Genomic DNA, 20,637 nt, shown 5'->3' with positions numbered 1-20,637 from the left:
GAAGTCACTGCGCGCCTGCGCGAGAAAGGGCGCCCGGGGTCGCGCAGGTGTGCAGCTCACTATCTCCAGGTGGAGGCGGGCGCGAACGAGATAATCTACTCTCGCGTTCCACTCTCCTCTCACTTTCTAGAACTGTGTCCTCAGTCCTATCCTCCCTAAAATGGAAACTCTTCTCATCTTTTTGTTTTTTTTAATTACATTTTGCTTCATGATGATTTCCGTAAAACTATAACCAACCTTTAAACAACTTTAAACTTGTTATTGCCGCGCCTGGTGTGGCTCAGTGGGTTGAGCGCCAGCCTGGGAACCAAATGGTCGCCGGTTGGATTCCCAGTCAGGCAGGGCACAAGCCTGAGTTGCGGGCCAGGTCCCCAGCAGGTGGCCTTGGAGAGGCACCTACACATTGACGTTTCTCTCCCTTACTCCTCCCTTTCCCTCTCTAAAAGTAAATAAATAATATCTTTTAAAAAATAAACTTGTGCCCTGGCTGGCGTAGCTCAGTGGATTGAGCGCGGGCTGGGAACCAAAGTGTTCCAGGTTCGATTCCCAGCCAGGGTACATGCCTGGGTTGCAGGCCATGATCCCCAGCAACCGCACATTGATGTTTCTCTCTCTCTCTCTCTACCTCCCTTCCCTCTCTAAAAATAAATAAATAAAATCTTTAAAAAGAAATTTTGGAAGGTTAGAAATTTTCTAAAACTGGACTGTAGTTATTATTATACAGTTGTATACATTTACTAAAAAGTCATTGAAACATTTTTATACTTCCAGTGGATGAATTTTATGGTATGTAAATTATCCACAGTAAAGCTATTAATTTAGAAAAGAAATAAAAAACAATTCAAACTTCTTCATTGAAGTCTCCAACATAGTGTGGTAGCTGTTCCCTGTAGTGAGTACTTCTGTGACAATTCGATGCCCGCTTTTGTCATTTCAATTTTCTAATACCTGGTTAACAATTTTTTTTAAATTCTGTCAGGAGAAAATACATATACTAAATAAATCATACAAAGTACATTAGTCAGTGGCTGACATTTACTGAGATCTAAGTGCTAAGGTACTGGGCCAAACTCCCCACGCACTTTATCTTATTTGCTTGTCCCTTATCAACAATATGATGATAGTGGTTACAACTATAATTCCTATCATTACTTTACAGGTGATGAGAAAAGAGGCCCAGAAAGGCTGAGAAATCTTCCCAAAGTAAAAATTAAATGGTGGGGCAGGGTGCCAACTGAGGTCTGTTTCCAGAACCCAGTTTCTTAACACGGCTGCAACCCCAGCCCGGAGCCTGTTGTCTGTGTGGCACTGTCAGGTCAAGGATTGCCCTTTGTTGTGTCACAAAAGGTAAGGAAAACTGGCGAGTGCCATAACTGCACCCTCAGACAGACATCCCCCGAAGCTTGGATGGGTGTCTGTCGGTGCCTGCACGTCCCCTTAGTGTTCTGTCTGGGGAACAAGTGCACCTAGAAGCCGTCCTGACATTACCTCAGGCTCCTTAGACTCTTCTTGCCTGTGACAGGTTCTCAGACTTCTCTTGTTTTTAATGACTTTGAGGAGTACTGGCCCCACATTTTGTAAAATATCCCTTAATTGGGATGTCTCTGATGTTTTTTCTTATTATCAGACTGGGGTTATAGGTCTTGGGGAGGAAGACCACAAAAGTAAAAATGCCATTCTCATGAGATCATATTAAGGGTACAAACTGTTAACAGGAATTATCACTGTTGATGTTAATCTTGATCATCATGCAGCTTAGGCAGTGTAAAGTTCCTCTTTCCCCCTTTCCCACAGCGTGCTCTTTGAAGGAGGTCATTATGCACAGTCCACACTTAAGGAGTGGGGAGTTTTGCTCTACTTCCTTAAGGCAGGTTGTCCGCGTAAGTTATTTGAAATTCTTCTGTACAGATTTGTCTCTTCTCCCCCATTTATTTATTGAGTCATTTACTTATATAAATATGGACTTGTGGATACTTATTTTATACTTCGAGTTATAACCCAGTGCCACTTTATTTATTTTGTTACTCAGATTGTTACCACTTTGGCTACACTGTCCCACGACACAATTCCCATCATGTGTTTTATTGAGCACTTGCTTACTTTCTGGTACATGATGGTTTAGGCCTAGAATCAGCCATTTCTCCAAGGATCCTTGGTTCCTTTTATTAAAAAATAGTGTTAGAAACAAAGATCTGGGCACTGGGTGTGCTTGTGGCCAATGGAATGTCATTGCTTCTAGGCTCTCTGAGCTGACAAAGCAAGGAAAAATATGTGTGAATGAATCCTAACCCCTCTATATCTATGAATACTTATGTATGCATGTATATTGTATGTGGGTATGTAATAACATGCATCTACACAGTTATCTATTTCAGTGTGTAATTTGATTGTATGCATACTGATGTCTTACAACTCTAATGCACCTGGCACCTGGATCATTCTAGTCATTTCCCACCTAACCTGCACCCCCTGCCCCCTTGCTCATCTGTAATCTTTCTCTCCAGCTGTGAGACACCTGGCTCTCACCCTCAGCCATACATTTGCTTAACTATCATTTCCGGTAGACATGTAGGGTGGCTTTGTAATGAACCCACCACCTGTGGGAAACAACTTCAACAACTAGAGGAGACTTCTTATGCTTGGGTTTTTGCCTTTGGTCTTGCAGCTCAACTCCAGAGTTACTTAGGTCAGCACCTTTTTTCTCCAGCCCCTTCGGAGAGATTGTTTCATACAGTTACACTCTTTTTTCAAAATCTGCATTTTGCCTGGAGCCCTTGACCTCCTAAATGATTTTTTAAATTTATGTACATTAAAGTTCACTCTTCCTAATGTAAAGTTTTATGAGTTTTGGCAAACGTGTAGTGTCACGCATTATATTCTCATAGAGAATAGTTTCAAGGCCCTAAAAAAAATCCCTTGTGCTTCACCAATTCATCCCCACCCCTATCCCACTCCCACATCTTGCTCATTTATTTCACTTTATATCCTGGAGATAATTCCATTACAGTGTATACGTATGTTCTTCCATCTTCTTTACTCCATTGTATATTACTCCATTGTGTAGTTGTACCATTGTTTCTTCCATCGGTCCTGTATTGATAATCAGTTCAGTTCTTTCCAGTCTTTCTCTATCACAAATAGTCCTAAAATGAATTAGTAGGTACCAATTTTGAGTACCTACCATGTATTTTTTATATATTATCTTACTTAATCCTCACTACCAACCTGCAAGATATCCCTATTTACCTAGGAGAAACCCGAGACTACTGGGTTACCCAGGGTCTCCTTACCATGAGCTTATTAAGGGTTATGTTTTGTTTTCTATTGTATTCCTGACATTTTTACTGAAGGAATGAAGGAATGAAACCGTTAATGACTGGCAGCGCAAGGAACTAAAGCCAGGGCTGTGAGTTCAGATCTATGTGTCCCCAAATGCAGCATTCATTACAGTCTAGCTGTGGTCTCTAAGCTGGAGTGGCCATACCCAAGGGAAAGATAGCAGGACGCAGGAAGGAAGTAGGGTGTTGCCTATATCTGTGGATCTGACACATATCTCATTGCATATACTCAACCAATGTTCATTGAACTGAGCTAAGGAATGTTGGAAAGAGTTAGGAAGTGGGAAAGAAAAATGACAAGAGGAGGAAGCACAGGGCAAGAAGAAAAGGAAAGAGAGAACTATGCAAAGAAAATATGGCAGATTATTTTCCAAGATGATTACAACAAGATCACCCATCCCACATGGTCTTACAATGTGGCTTGACACTCCTCATGTTGTAAGATGGTGTCTGTATTTTCTTCCCTTGAATCTATGTGACTCCAGGAGAAAAGATGCTATGCCATTCATTAAAGGCGACACAGCTGCCCTGGCTGGTGTGGCTCAGTGGATTGAGCACCAGCCTGCAAAACGAAAGAGCGTTGGCTTGATTCCCGGTCAGGGCACATGCCTGGGTTGCGGGCCAGGTACTCAGTTGCGGGAAATGCAAAAGGCAACTGATTGATGTTTCTGTTGCACATCAATGTTTCTCTCACTCTTTCTTCCTCCCTTCCCCTCTCTCTAAAGATAAATCAAAATCTCCAAAATAACATTTCATTAAAAAAAAAAAGGTGATAACAGCTTCCACCTGGACTTTTTGGGATGCCTTCGGAACCCAGTACCCACGAGCAACAGAGAGAACACAGGAAGAGGCTGCATGCAGATGTTCTGGCTGACAGCTCCAGCTGTGGTCCCGACTTCATCCAGCATCAAGTGCCAGGCATGGGAATGAAGGTGCCCCTAGATGATATTAGCCCCCTTGACCTGCATCACCCCAGCCTTTGAGTCTTTCCAGCTGAGGCCCAGACACTGTGGGGTAGATCTGAGTCATCCCTGTCTCACCCCATCTGAGCTCCTGACCCACAGAGTCTGGGAGCATGATACAATGGTTGTGTTGAACCAATGGGGATAGTGTGTTATGCAGCAATAAAGAACTGGAACAGGAGAAGTGGGGTGGGGGCCTCTTGAACAGTCATTGGTTGTCTGCTTTAATATTAGGGTAATACTAAGCTACTAGAGTAGCTTCTGTAATGTACAAACCCCAAATATTTGTGGTTAAGGCAGTAGAAGTTTCTTTCTTACTCGCGCAGTTATTTGGTGCAGTGTTTCTGGCTGGTGGACAGCCTCCCACTAAGTCATTCAGGAACTCGGACTACTGCTGTCCTGGGGATTCTCTGTTCTCCAGGGCTTGGAGTGTTTTGCATCCAGAAAGCAAAACAAGGAAAAGGCACACCTACTTTTTAACTGTATAGTCCCAGAAGTGACTTACATTACTACTGCTCACATTTTATTGGAGAGAACTGGTCACACAAACCCCACCTAGGTCCAAGGAAGGTTAGGAAACGGTGGCCAGGCAGTTCCCAGGAACAATTCTAGACTACAGAAAAGCAAGCATGAATTTTGGTGGGCAGTTAGCCATCTCTGAAAGACTTTAAAACTCAAGTAAATGAATTAAAATGATGGTCATGATGAAGCTTCCCCTTCCTGTCTCCCTGGAATAGAGGTGGGGTAAAAGGATGAAGGACAAGTGATCGCATATTGCTCACTGTGTGGATTTGTGTGAGGCCAGCTCCCATGCAAGTCAGTGATAAACTAGAGGCCACTGCTGTAGTGCGGTCGTGAGGTGCGTGGAATCTGGAGCCAGCCTGCCTGAGCTCAGATCCTTGCTCTGCAACTTAGTAGATATAAGACCTTGAGCAAGTTACTTGACCCCACCACCCCCAGCCTCAGTTTCCCCATTTGTAAGATGAGGGTGATGATATGGATAGCACTTCACTTATAGGATTGTTATGAGGGGTAACTCAGTCAATTCTATGCTTCATACATAGAAAGTACCCAGTAATTGTTCGCTGCCGTTGCAGGACAATGGGGTGTTAGCTTCTGCAGAGCTACTTCCTGTAGACACAAACTCTGTCTTCCTGTTGTTTTTCCATGTTCTCTTGTCTAGGAGATGTGTCTAGGATGCTTCCCTTCTCTAATTGGTGAAGTTATAAAGTAGAAATCCCTCCAATCAATCTTAGATCCTCTTATTATCCATCTCTAAGCAAGATGGGCTTTTCAAAATGTGTAAACCAAACGGTTTCCTTGGTGAGCAAGGGCTGATCCACTTTGGGGGCAGGGCTCTGCCAGTTGATTTGAAGTGTGACGTCCTGTGTGAGGTTCAATAGGGGTGAGGTGGAACATTTTCATTATGTTTTCATAGAATGAACTGAGAAGAAGGGGGTCTTGCTCTCGTGCCTCAAGCAGTCTTGTTTCTCCCTAAGTAATCTCCTAAAGTTGAGATCACAGGCCAACTTTTCAATACATTGCTGCATTACTGCTCATCCTTGGGGCAGGGGGGCTGCGAGGCTCAGATGGATTCTCTGGACTCAGGGTAACTGGGGGAGGCAGACTCCCAGATGGGGTGACCCAGCTTTGTGTGCGCTGTGGGGGCAGGAGGTGGGACTCAAGGCTCCACAGTCCCCTTCACTCTGCCTTTCCTCTTAGTCATGTGTTCTACCACCTTCTTTTCTCCACCCACACCCAAATTAAGACTCAGTGCTGAAGGAATCAGGGAAAGATGTCTTCTATTTAACGGGAAATGTTTTAGAAAAACAGAAATAGGCAAAGCGGGGAAAAGGAGCCATCTGCTTTGGACAGATTGTGTATTAAATGCTATTTTATGTAAACAGGATTTCAAGTATAGAGTCAGAAAGATATTTCTGATACCTTTAATCAAGTTTATTATATTTTAGAAGTACCCATAATGGCTCATCAAGTTTATTTTCTTCTGGAGGTGTCTGTAAGCAGTAATTAGGTGAATGTTTTAGAGGTACTTGAAATCAGTCCTGTAGGAAACCACCTCGTTCCTTATTGGTTGGGCCCTAGCTGTTTCTTTAAGCATTCACATCCTTTAACTTGTCGTCAACAAGCATCAGCATCCAATTCAAATATTTATTACCCATTAGATTTTATTAAGGAGCGGGAGGAGGAAGGGTGGAGGGAAGCATACAAAAGGGAAAGAAGGCAGCGGGAATTAGGCATCAGTAATTACTTGTTTTCCTCTCACTGCAGAGTTGGCTTCAGCCTGTTTATTTTTACACATAACACATGGAACCAAGTGCCTAATATAAAATTAGGCTTGGGGTGACTTACAATTAAACCACACCACTTTGAGTTGGCTATTTGTAGACTACAAAACCCACAAACATCCCTAACTCGATTTGCCTTTGTCCAGGACTCAGGAAAGGTGGGGGTAGGGGGAGTGTTTGTCACATGGAGAACCCAGAGTTCTATAATCTAAGGTTATAATGCAATTCTCATGACATTTTTTGGACTCACACATTGACTGCTCTATGAGCTCTGGCATTTATTATTCAGGATTTGTTGAAATGTGCTTAAGTTTATTTCAGTTACTAGTGGGCTTCTCTCTCCCGTTTCAGTAATAATGTTTAGAGCTGTGTTTTCCAAACCCAGCTAGCATGCGCTAATGAATGTTGACCAGCATGTCTGAAACATGGAGTAGACAGAGCAGGGCAGGCCAGCACACACGGTGACGGCAGGCAGTTTGTGACATGTCACTGGTGTTTGTGTGTGTCTGTCTGGGTGCTGGGCTCGATGTAAAGGGGGGTTTTCACTGTAGGTTGTGGTGAAAAACATCTGGAGGGTCCCTGGCGCTAGACAAGGTGGAGCGAGCTGGCTGCGGCCTCTCCCTGCCACTAAATACAGCCAAACATTCTGGTCAAAATACAACGATCTGAAAACTCTGAAAAATAAACAAGCACACAAATGTGGGCAGAGGGAGCCAAAACTTGAAGAAGCTATCTGTATAGGGTGAATTTCTCAAAATTTTTTCTTCTTTTGACTCGCAGCTTTGACCTGAGAGTGGGCCCCAGGTGGGGAGCTTCACAGTAGTAGAGGCAGCAAAAACTCAAAGGGAAAATCCTGAAAGAAAACAACTCTTATTTCTTCCACTCTACTCACACTTCCACATTTCTGGCACCAAATGTCTGTGTGTGTGTGTGTGTGTGTGTTTTCCACACCAACCGTCCTACAGTCCGGCTTTGACACCAACCACCTAGAGTTGGTGCAGACCCCACACGTCAGTCCCACAACACCTCCCCGCTTTGGTGCCAGTCACCAGTCTCAGGGTGTCACCTGTACTTATGACCAACTGGCTACAAATTGGGGGTTCCCAGGACCCCTTCCTCAGGTTGGATAGTTTGCTGTCACAGCTCACAGAACTCAGAGAAGCAGCCTACAGTTTACTCTAGAGGACCAGCCAGATGGAGAGGGATGCGGGGCAAGGCCCGGGAGGTCTAAGCACAGGAGCTCTGTGCGGTGAGTCCGCACACACTACCCCAGCACGTGGGTGTGCTCACCACCCCGGGGGCTCTCTGAACCTCTTCGGTAAGGGTTTTTTTATGGAGGCTTGATCACGTAGGCATAATTGATTATTAACTCAATCCCTAGCCCTTCTCCCCTCCTCCGAGGATGTGGGTGGGGTAGAGCTGATGGGTTCAGGCTTTTTCTAACCTTGGCTCGGTCTTCCACCGACCAGCCCCAACCCGAAACAGTCCAGGAGCTCCCCAAGGGTCACCTCCTATCACTCAGGAAATCCCAAGGGTTTCAGGAGCTCTATGTCAGGAACTGAAGTAGAGACCAAGTATACATTTCTTATTATGTCACAAACCCATCTGTCTGACCAGAGGACTTGGGGGAAAGGGTCCGAGCAAGCCAGACAGTTGGGAGGGGGGAAATACAATGAAATTTTTTTTTCTCTCTCCCACACCTGTGTCAAGAGCAGGCCTCCATTATGGAGCAGTGGTGGTAGCAGTAGAGGCAGAAATTTCAAGAGAGACACTGTCGTTCTGGCTAGTTGCTGAGGAAACACAGCACCTGTGAACCGGAGTGAAGCAGGAATCCAGAGAGAAGTTGGCTAGCAAAGGGGATCCCCTAGTTCTGTGTATGACATGGCACAGTTCTGCATGGCCAAAACCAACCCAAAGCAGCCTCTGGAAACTAAAAGGGCAATGAATGGTGGTCCATGGAAGAAAAGATAGAACTTGCAGTTTGGACAGGACTGACTGCCAGCTAAAACAGAACAAAATCAACACTTTCCAGAGCAGGGGTCAGCAAGCACTTCATAAAGGGTCAGATGGTAAATACAAAGCCACACACTCCATCACAACTATTCATTCCTGCTGTCGTGCCAAAGCAGCCATAGACGATATGCAAATAAATAGGCATGGAAGTATTCCAATAAAATTTTTCTGATGCCAAAACCTGGGACAATGGAACTTTATTTATAAAAACAGCAGGCAGTTTGGATTGGCCTGAAGGCCATAGTTTGCTGACCCCTGCTCTAGAGGGTCTTAATAAGACCCAGCATCTCACCCATTATATTCAAAATGTCCAGGATACAATCCAAAATCATTCAACATACAAAGACCTAGGAAAATGTGATCAATATTAACGAGATGAGATGCCGGAAAGATGCCAACCCCAATATGATCCAGATTGGAATGATCAGACAAAGATTTAAAACATGTATTGTAACTATCCTTCATGAGGTGAGTAAGCACACTTGAAAGGAAGAGAAATGGAAATATTCGAACAGTATCTAAAACTTAAAAATCACTGTATGGGCATGACAGTAAATGGAAATAACAGAAATGGAGTTAATGAACTTGAAGATATATGAAGAGAAAATAATCTGAAGAAGTAATGACCAGAGACTTTGGGACTGTGGGTCTAACACTCATATCACTGCAGTCCCAAGGGAGCAGTAAGAGCTTGGTGCAGGAAAAAAATATGTATTTGAGGAAATAATACCTAAAAGCTTCTGAAACTTGGTGAAAGACAAAAAAACTATAGATTTAAGAAACTCAGTGAACCCTAAACAGTGTAAAACAAAACAGTGTAATGCAGGACTTCCAGCCAAGATGGAGGTGTAGGTAGACACTGTGCCTCCTCGCACAACCAAGATAGGGACAACAGTTTAGAAACAGAATAACAATCAGAACTGACAGAAAATTGAACTGTATGGAAGTTGGACAACTAAGAAGTTGAAATAGACCCGTTCATGCAGACTGGTAGGAGGGGCAGAGTTGGGCAGCCAGGCACAGGTCGAAGTGTGGAGAGCAGAGTGTGTTGGGACTGGGTGAGTAAGGCATCAGGGGTGCGCTAGACCGCAGCGGGTGGACTCTGAGTGCGCAAGCGGTAGCTGGCAAACCCCGGCCTAGGGGTGGCAACCGGCAGACCCAGTGAGGCAGCGATTGTGAAGCAATGCACTGTGAGCAACCCAGGATCCCAGCACGGGGAAACAGAGCCTCAGGACACTGATTGAAAACACCTGTGACAGTTGAGGTGCACGGAGAGACACCCAGCCTCACAGGAGAGGTCCCTGGAAAGTCCCACAGTGTGCACAAGCCCACCCACACAGGAATTGGCACCAGAGGGGCCCAGTTTGCTAGGGGGAAGCAGCAGAAGGTACTGAGGTCCCACGGAGAACAGAGTAACCGCCATTGTTCCCTCTAGACTCCGCCCCCACATACAATGTCACAACCCAGCGACTGGGGTGCCCTGCCCTGATGAACACCTAAGGCTCCGCCCCTCACACATAACAGGCACAACCAGACCAAAGGCGGGGCGGGGGGGTGGGGAGGCGGCTCAAACAGAAGTGAAAGCCCCAGAATAGTACTTTTAAGTGACCGAGAGATAGCCAACCTATCAGATGCACAGTTCAAAGCACTGGTGATCAAGATGCTCATAGAATTGGTTGATTCTGGTCACAAATTAGATGAACAAATACAGGCTATGATAAGAGAAATGAAGGAAAATGTGAAAGGAACCAATATTGATGGGAAGGAAACTGGGACTCAAAACAATAGAGTGGACCAGAAGGAAGAAAGAAACAACCAAACAGAAAAGAATGGAGAAATAAGAATTCCAAAAAAATGAGGACAGGCTTAGGAACCTCCAGGACATCTTTAAACGATCCAACATCCGAGTTATAGGGGTACCACAAGGAGAAGAGGAAGAGCAACAAGTGGAAAACTGATTTGAACAAATAATAAAAGAGAACTTCCCTATTCTGGCAAAGGAAATAGACTTCCAGGAAGTCCAGGAAGCTCAGAGAGTCCCAAAGAAGTTGGATCCAAGAAGGAACACACCAAGGCACATCATAATTACGTTAGCCAAGTAAAAATGGAGAGAATCCTAGAAGCAGCAAGAGATAAGGAGACAGTAACCTACAAAGGAGCTCCCATCAAACTGTCAGCTGATTTCTCAAAAGAGACCTTGCACGCAACAAGGGGCTGGAAAGAAGTACTCCAAGTCATGAAAGGCAAGGACCTACATCCCAGATTGTTCTATCCAGCAAAGCTTTCATTTAGAATGGAAGAGCAGATAAAGTGCTTCTCAGATAAGGTCAAGTTAAAGGAGTTCATCCTCACCAAGCCCTTATTCTATGAAATGTTAAAGGGACTTATCTAAGAAAAAGAAGATAAAAAACATGAACAGTAAAATGACAGCAAACTCACAATTATTAACAACCACACCTAAAACAAAAACAAAAACAAACTAAGCAAACAACTAGAACAGCAACAGAACCACAGAATTGGAGATGACATGGAGGGTTAGCAACAGGGGAGTGGGAGGAGGAGAGAGGGGGAAAAGGTATGGAGAATAAGTAGCATAGATGGTAGGTAGAAAATAGACAGGGGGAGGGTAAGAATAGTATGGGAAATACAGAAGCTAAAGAACTTATGACACATGGACATGAACTAAAGGGGGGGAATGTGGGTGGGAGAGGGTGTGCAGGGTAGAGGGGAGTGAAGGAAGGGTAATAGGACAACTGTAATAGCATAATCAATAAAATATATTAAACAAACAAAAAAACAGTGTAATGCAAAAACAAACATAAAACCTCCAAAACAAATACACAAAAAGCAATACAACCCACACTCAGACATATAATCAAACTTCTGAAACCCAAAGGGAAAAAAAGTCTTAAAAGTAGTCAGAGAAGCAATATGGTGGGTCCTCAGAATATTAAAAATAGAATTACCATATGATTCAGCAAGCAGACTTCTGGGTGTATACCCAAAAGAACTGAAAGCAGGGACTCAAAGTGATACTTATATACCCACAGTCATGGCAGCATTATTCATGATAGCTAACAATGGAAGTAAGCCAACTGACCATCATCAATAGATAAATGGGAAACCAAAATGAGGTATATACATACAGTGGAATATTATCCAGTCTTAAAAAGGAAGAAAATTCTGATATATGTGATGACATGGAAGAACCTTGAGAACATATACTAAATGAAATAAGCCAGACACACAAAGACAAATACTGTATGCTTCCATTTATGTGAGGAACCTAAAATGGTCAAATTCACGGAGACAGAAAGCAGAAGGGCAACTGTCAGAGCTGGGGGAGGGAAAATAGGGAGCTGCTGTCTAATTAGTACCGAGTCTCAGCTTTGCAAGACGAGTTCTGGAGGTGGTGGTGATAGTTGTAAACAATGTGAATGTACTTAACGTTACCGAACTGTACACTTAAAAATTGTTACAATGGCCAATCTTGCCACATTTTTTAGAAAAGCAGCCTAAGAAAGATGATGACCATGGAACAATGATCACGACAAGGTGGAACTTCTCATCGGGAACTGTGCAGGGAGGCAGGCAGACAGCGGGCTGTCTTTAAAGTGCCGAAAGCAAATAACTGTATCTGGAGAAAACATATGCAGGGATAAAGGCCAAGTAAAGACACTTCTCAGATGAAGGAAGATAGGAAGACAGCACACCTGCTCTACGAGAAATGTTCAATAAAGTTATTTAGGCTGAAGGGAAACAACAGCAGAGGAAAACTTAGGAAATGAAGGAGAAACACGAAGTGGTAAACGTAGCCTCCTAAGTTCTTTTAAATGCATGTTAACTATTGAGAGCAAAAATTGTAGCAGTATCTGCTCCGGTTTTCAGTGTATGTCCCCATAATTTATACAACTGTGATATAAAAGGAAGGGGGAGGGTGAAAGGGTCCACATGGTTATAAGGCTTCTACATTTTACTTGGAGTGATAAAATATTAACTGTACATAGACTGTAAACTGTTCTGATTCTGTGTTAATTTCATCAAGAATCTAAAAGCCTCTATTTGGTGTCGGTGGCAGCCTCCAAACCGTCTGTGCAGAGATGTAGATGTGAACAAAGCTGACTCCGTCCTCCTGTGCCCCCTGGTTTCTTTCAAATTTCAGTGTTCTGAACTTGACCTAATAGTCTCAGCCAGCACCAAAGCCTCATAATAACTAGTTGTGTCCTGTAAACTTACACAATGTAACCATAAAGAATCTTGTCAGTAAAAAAATAGAATGGCGTAGCAACTGAGATAAATACCAAACTAGGTGTGTCAGTTGTAAGCAACATGAGACCACCAGGAGGTACTGTCCCTTTGTCTTGTCCATCATTGGCAGTTCAGCTACACCAGAAAACATTTATTGTATCTATTATAAGTAACCTACTCTACAATAAATCGTTATAATTCTGGGTTGCCTACGATTGCCTGCCTCATTTTCTGGTCTCCAGATATCTTCTTGGTTTGGTGGTTACTGCACGTTTGTTCCACCTTCAGACAGTCTCCAGCTGGGAACTGAGTGTCAGAAGTCCCGAGAACAGGTATCAAGGGCACAGTTATTGGGGCTTAGTTTCTGATTCCAATTCTTAAAGCTTTACAAAGATGCTGGTCATACAAAGTCCAATCCAAAAACAAGCCAAACGCTGTAAGCCGGAGGCTCTTGCCTCAAGAAGTAAATGAGGTCACTATTTAGGTGACCTACCACTCCCACTTCACAGATGAATAAAAGCTGAGGGAGGGCCAGCCTATTTAAGTAGAACGGTAGAGCTTTAGGTTACAGAAACGCTGTACGTCAGAGTACGCCAGAATTAGTCTGAAAGCTTTTTATCAATTTTCTAATTGTGACCAAACGTATTTCAGAAAAATGCTCAGTTGCAGGCCAGATCACCAGTTGGGGGCGTGCGAGAGGCAACCGATCTATGTATCTCTCTCAATATTTCTCTCCCTCTCTTTCTCCCTCCCTTCCTCTCTCTCTAAAAATAAATTTAAAAATCTTTAAAAAAAGGAAAAAGAAAAATGCTCAACTTCCTACGTAAGTGAAAAACAGAATTTTGAATGAAGACTAATTCAGATTATTTTTTCTACCAGACTCAGGAACAATTATATGGCCTCAAGTCCAAATAATATCAAAGACAAATCCCTTCTATATGTTTATGGGAAACTCTGGTTTTTATTTTTAACTCATTTTCTTCAGTTCTTATTGTAGAGATTGCTACCTGAATCCTAGTATGTTCTCCCCTTCCTCCACAGTAGTAGAATCCTGGTTTTGAGCCAAGGTATGTGGCTGCCTGGAACTGACTAATCCCCCGACCTCCCTTGCAACTAGGGGTGACCTAACGTGGGCCTGAGCTTTGACCTGTGAGTTGTAAGAGGAGGTATTACGAGGCAGCTTCCTGGAACCTTCCTTAAAACACTGCTGGAGCGTTTCCTCTATTCTTTCTTCTTTGTCCCTTCTTTAATCCATCCTGTTGCTTGGAAAGTGGAGGCAGCAGCTAGAGCACTAGCTGTCACCCTGACTGTGAAGACCTGGAGAAGCCCAGGCTCCTAAAGGCCCTGTGAGTGCTCAACATCCTCGCTCCTGGTTGCCTACTTTTGGACATTTACGTTAGGGAGAAGTAAATCCCCTTGTTGTGTGAGCCAGTTACTTTTGGTTCCTGTTACATGCGCTGAATTTAACCCTAATGACTGAAACCAAGAAACACTCCCAAATGAATCCTAGGAAGCAGTTTCAGGTGTTGAAACTATGGAGTCAGGTTACTAGGAGAAAAACCAATCAACCACCAAAAAACTTTAACGAAGACCTTATTAACTGGAGGGCCATTCTTTGAATATATTTTAGTTCTAAATGGTTCGGTGGGAAAAACACTGCCGGCAAGCCAGAGGGCCATCCTCTGGACTTGGGCTTGGACTGGACAATGAGGGTGTTGAACTAGACATCTGGTCCAGCGCTAGAATTCTCGTCCGTTTTCTAACCTCCATTACATTATAAACTCCTCTCCACTAAATGCGTCCGTGTCAAGTGCTTATCCTAGTGTTTGGCGCACGGAAGATGCTCTGTCAGCTCCTAGGCACCACATTGCCTCTCATTTCCAGTTTCCAGTCCCTTTGCACAGATGGTGCTCTTCAAGGGGCTCCTGGCGTCCGCTGAGGCTGCTTTTTGATCTTCGGTTGATCCCCGCTTGCCTTCCAGAAGGCGTCTCCCCCACACTTACTAGTGTCAACAGGAAAAGCCTGAGAAAAGGAGACTCCTTAGGTTCCAAGTTACACAAATCCAAGGGAGAAAAAAGCAGCAGTGGAGGAGGAAATACACCATTTATTTACAATTCTTTCACTTTATCCACAATTTCCCATATAAACATAAAAACTAAAAAAATAAAACCACCACTTGGGAACACGAGTGTCTTTCTTCAGTCTGGCCGAGGACGGGTCACGAGCCCTCTCTGCGGAAGAGACCGAGGCACACGGAAGGGGCGGTGCGGGTTAGGAAGAATGCCTGAGACACAGCTCCTGATGAGAAACGGAACACGCCTGCCTGCATGGAGGGGCTCTGCTGGCAGAGACGCAAGGGTGCCACCCACCAGGGACACTGCTTGGCTTCTCAAGATGACAGCTGCTTGCCACCACCCCCACTTCTCCACAACCAAACACCAAAAATCGATCATGGGTTACACAGCTCATGAGCTGAGTGAGGTGTGATCATGATAGTGGGGGACACTGGACGCCTGTCTCTGAGAAGAGCCCCAAACATCAGGGACACATGGGAAACCCCTTTCCTTGGCACTGACAGTCAGTCACAGCTTCTGTCTTTAATACAACGCTGACTTAAAAATGTAAAAACAAAAGCCCTCCTCAGATTCTGGGGAAAGGCAGGGGCTAAACACATGCAGAAGGGCTTCTGCCTCTGCGATCCTCTCTCCAGGAGGCTGCTAGGGGTGGAGGGTGGGGAGCCTTGTCCGAAGATGGAAGGAGCAGGGTAGGTGCTGCACCAAGGCCTGGAGCAGGAGGGGAGCGGGGCAGAAGAAAAGCTGCGGGACACTGATGTTGGGGATGGCTGCCGCTGGTCTCACAGCAGCCCCATCTGCTCAGTGATGCTCATGCTAACAGACGCCCATGCGCCTCCCTCACAGGAGGGCACCCAGAAACCAACCTGGAGGTGCTGATGCCACCTCCCTGGCAGCTTCACCTGTGCTAGTGACCTGGATTGCTTTCACATGTTGATGCACATTATAAATATAAAATCATATCTGCTACAAAGAGGACATATATTTGTACATCTTTACCCATATACATAATAACACAATTTACACATAATATCTTGGAGTGGGTCATCATGGAAAAAGGATTGGGAGAGGTAAAACGCCCCTCCTCCCTTCCCTGCCCTGATCCTTCTCAAGGGACACTTGTACACTTAGTCACTGGGGCCGTTCCCAGCTGATGGGGCTAGTCTGGATAAAGGAATTCAGACATGTAATTACATGTTGGGTGTGTACACCCACCTATGTACACAAATGCACACTCACATACTGGTGACAAAAGGAAAAATAAAACTCCTAGCCCTTGGGTGCAGGCCCCTTCCCAGAGTTATAAGCATCAGTACCTCGCTCCATCTGAGAACAATGGTCTTAAAAAGCTGCCCCTCACTGGCTCAGACCAGGACAGAAGGTAAAAGGGCTAGGAACTGGGAACAGGGGAGAGGGGGCCAGGAGTATTTTGAAAACATAAGGCATTTTTGACCTGTGATTAAATCAAACCACGTGACAAAAAGCAACAGTATCAGTTGGGGCTAGGAGGCAAGAGACAGCCAGTCCATGGGGGGATGATGTGAGCTAAGACCCTGAGCCTTCCCCTTCATTTGTCCAGTTTCTTTTAAAGGGGCAGACAACCCTGTACCTCCTTTTCAGTCCTCTCCCAGAGCTGGGCCCATCCACGTGGCACGGAATACTGACAGCGGTCCAGGAGACCCACCCGGAGACATGAGGTGGTGGATAGGCACGCCGAAAAGTTAAGACCTGGGCGGCGGATGTGAGCGTTCTACAGCAGGAGTAGTTCCTGGCCGGGGTCCACAGCTCGCACAGTGTCCACAGTGATCAGATCGCCATCAGAGATGGAGACAGTCTGGGTTCCCAAGGGGGGACAGCACCTATCGGCGGTAGTGATTGGGGGCATCGGCAAACATATACTTGAGTCTGTACGCCTCGGCGAGAAGCAGCCCGATCTCTTCGTTGCCCCAGTGTATCGTAGGTAGGTTTTGTAGCAGCATGAGGAGACCCTGGAAGGCAAGAAAGGACTTTTCCTCATCCCAGGACTACAGAGCAAAGGACCAGCAGGCCCTGGAACGGGGCCCCTTTGTCCTGGGTCATACATCCCAAAGGGTAAGGCCTCTTTCCTCCCAAGCAGCACATGGCCCTCAGCCCTGAGTTCACCTACCGGAAGCCTTGAAAAGCCTCTGCTAATTCTCGGACCCATTAACACCTACCTCTTTAAAAGTACTATAGAGAATGACAACAATAAATAAGGATATTTTTTAAAGAAAAATAATCACTCAGCTTCAAATATCTCTAATTTTTTTGTCTTTTCACATGCATATTTCTTTAAATAGCTGTAATAATAATTAGAATTTTATGTGCTTTCAAATAATTTTTACCCATAATTTTCATGTTTTCCCATGTAGCCTTCAAAAATGATTATATTAAGTATTAGTATTCTGTCATGTGGCTACATCCTAATTTACTCAACCATTTCCCTTTTGCCAGTAACTTAATTTGCTTCCTTAAAAACAAAAACACAAAAAACCTTTATTGGAGACTGCTACCTATCATTCTGCATTTAACATTTTTCTCACAATATCAATGTTACTTGTAATCACCCTATTTATCCTCTGCCGTGTTCTCCAAAGACTGTCCCCAACCTACATGTCCCGCTTATTTCTCACTTTCCCTAACATGTATGCCTCATCCAGCCAGGTCCACCTCAGCCAGATTTACTTCTGCCTCCATGGTTTATGTTGTTCCTTTCACTTGAAACACCTTCTCTTTTCTCCACCTATCTAATCCTATTCAATTTTCAAAGCACAGGTCCCTGAAATAGCTCCATGGAGATAGCCTATTAAAAAAGATATTAGAATTAAAAATAACTGTGAGATTTAGGTTCTCTTTATAGTTTAGTTACTCATGCTATTATTGTTGCTGCTTCAAGTTCTTTTTCTGTCTCTCTTTCTGAACTGGTATTCTTGCTATTTTTCTGATTATAAAAGTAACAGTAGGGAGAGAAGATGGCAGCCAAGTAAGTGGAAGCTAAGTCCACTTGCTCTTGCAACTCAGATACTCGGCTGATCTGCCAACAAATAAACTGAACATTCAACAGAATCTTAGCTGATATGAATTTGGAGCCAAGGGGAACAGAAGACACCTTGTAGTGGGTGCATACAAGACATGGCAGCGGTCGTGGCTCCAGGTGGAGGGGAGAGGCCACCAATGAGCCACCAATGAACCACCAATAATCAAAGCCCAAGAACAACAAGAGAGCCCACATACACAGAATAAAGGGCAGCCCTACCACATCCAGATCAGGAGATTAAAGAGACAGTACCACTGAGTCCCACAGAACTCCTACCACAGAAGTTCACCCCACGAAGACAGCAGGCAAACTAGAGAAACCTAAGAGGCAGAAACAAACAAAAAGCCACCTAAAATGGGTAGACAAGGAAATAACCCCCCAGAAAAATAGCTAAAGAAATTGAGGCAAGCAATTTATTAGACATACAATTCAAAATAATGGTTATAAGGATGCTCAAGGAACTCAGTGTGAACTACAAGGAACTTTATGGGAGGTACAAGGAACTTACTGGGAACTACAGCAGCATGAAAAAGGACATAGAAACTATGAATAAAAACCAGGAAGAAATGAAGAATATAATACCTGAAATGAAAAATACACTAGAAGGAATTAAAAGCAGGCTAGATGAAGCAGAGGACCAAATCAGTGAGCTGGAAGACAAGGTAGAAAGAAATACCCAGTCAGAACAACAAAACAAAAAAAGACTCAAAAAGAACAAGGACAGTTTAAGGGAGCTTCAGGACAACATGAAATGTAACAACATTCGCACCATAGGAATATCAGAAGAAGAAAAGGAGCAAGGGATAGAAACCCTGTTTGACAAAATAATGACAGAAAAGTTCCCTAACTTGGTGAGGGAAAAAGTCACACAAATTCAGGAAGTACAGAGGGTCCTAATCAAGATGAAACTAAAGAGGCTCACTCCAAGACACATCATAATTAAAATGGCAAAATTCAAAGACAAAGAGAGAATCTGAAAGGAAGCAAAGGAAAAACAGCTAATAACATACAAAGGAACTCTGATAAGGCTAATAGCTTATTTCTGAACAGAAACACTACAAGCCAGAAGGGACTGTCATGAAATATTCCCAGGTAGTGAACAGCAAGGACCAACAACTAGGACTACCCTTTCCAGCAAGGCTCTAATTTAAAGTGAAAGGTGAAGTAAAGAGCTTCTCAGACAAAAGAAGGCTAAAAGAATACACCCCCAACAAACCAGCACTGCAAGACATGCTAAAAGGACTGCTTTAAAAAGGAGGGGAGAGAGAGAGGCAGGGGGAGAGAGATAGAGATGAGAGAGAGAAGAGAAGAGAAGAGAAGAGAAGAGAAGAGAAGAGAAGAGAAGAGAAGAGAAGAGAAGAGAAGAGAAGAGAAGAGAAGAGGAGAAACATAGGTATGGAAAAAATGGCAATGAATAAGTACCCATCAATAACCTTAAATGTAAATGGATTAAATGCTCCAATCAAAAGACATAGGGTACCTGAATAGATAAGACAACATGACCCACAAATATGCTGTCTACAAGAGACCCACTTCAGAACAGAAGATCTACACAGGCTGAAAGTGAAGGGATAGAAAAACATAGTCCAAGCAAACCAACATGAGAAGAAAGCAAGGGCAGCAGTACTTATATCAGACAAAACAGACTTCAAAACAAAGGCCATAAAAAGACAATGAAGGTCACGACATAATACTTAAGGGAGTAGTCCAAGAGGAGGATATAACCCTTGTAAACATATATGCACCCAACACAGGAGCACCTAAATGTGTAAAGAAAATCTTGAACGACTTCAGGCAAGATACTGACAACAACACAGTCGTGGTAAGGGACTTTAACACCCTACTGTCAACAATGGACAGATCTTCCAAACAGAATCAACGAAGACATGGTGGCACTGAATGACACCCTAGACCAACGGACTTAATTGATATATACTTTCAATTGAGATATACTTTCTTTGGGAAGAAACTTTCACCCCAAAGAAGCAAAATATACATTCTTTTCAAGTGTACATGGAACATTTTCAAAGACAGACCACATGGTAGGACACAAAATAAGCCTCAACAAATTCAAGAAAATTGAGATCATATCAAGCATGTGCTCGGATCAAAATGGACTGAATCTAGAAACCAATCTCAAGGAAAAAACTAAAAAACCCTCATATGCATTGAGACTAAACTACATATTATTAAGTAATGAATGGGTTAACAATGAGATCAAGGAAATCACCAAAAAGTATTGGGAAACAAATGAAAATGAACTCACAGCAACCCAAACCTATGGGACACAGTGAAAACAGTCCTAGAGGGAAGTTCGCAGTGATACAGGCCTACCTAAAGAAGATAGAAAAACCTCAAATAAACACCCTAACCCTACATCTACAAAAACTAGAGCAACAACAACAAAGCTCAGATTGAGAAGAAGGGAGGAAATAATCAAGGTCAGAGTGGAATTAATCAACACAGAGACTAAAAGAACAATTCAAAGGATCAATAAATCCAGGAGCTGCTTCTTTGAAAAAATAAACAAAATTGACAAACCTTTTAACCAGACTCATCAAGGAAAAAAAGAGAGAGAACCTAAATAAATAAAATCAGAAAAGAAGAAGTTACAACCAATATCACAGAAATACAAAAGATTGT

At 43.6% G+C, this 20,637-nt stretch overlaps 1 protein-coding gene across 1 annotated transcript in view; it reads right to left on the bottom strand.

Annotated features, from left to right (window-relative positions):
• Nucleotides 1–14,950: 14,950 nt before the first annotated feature.
• The window catches only part of TBC1D22B (TBC1 domain family member 22B), an 87,108-nt gene continuing 81,421 nt past the window's right edge, over nucleotides 14,951–20,637 (bottom strand). Inside the window, exon 13 of the mRNA XM_028509093.2 lies at nucleotides 14,951–16,927. Within this exon, the coding sequence (XP_028364894.1) occupies nucleotides 16,799–16,927 (129 nt within the window). The 3' untranslated portion in view covers nucleotides 14,951–16,798. The remainder of the gene's footprint in view (nucleotides 16,928–20,637) is intronic.

Source organism: Phyllostomus discolor, chromosome 4 (assembly GCF_004126475.2).
Source record: "Phyllostomus discolor isolate MPI-MPIP mPhyDis1 chromosome 4, mPhyDis1.pri.v3, whole genome shotgun sequence".
NCBI lineage: Eukaryota > Metazoa > Chordata > Mammalia > Chiroptera > Phyllostomidae > Phyllostomus > Phyllostomus discolor.
This window is presented reverse-complemented; position numbering and strand designations above follow the sequence as displayed.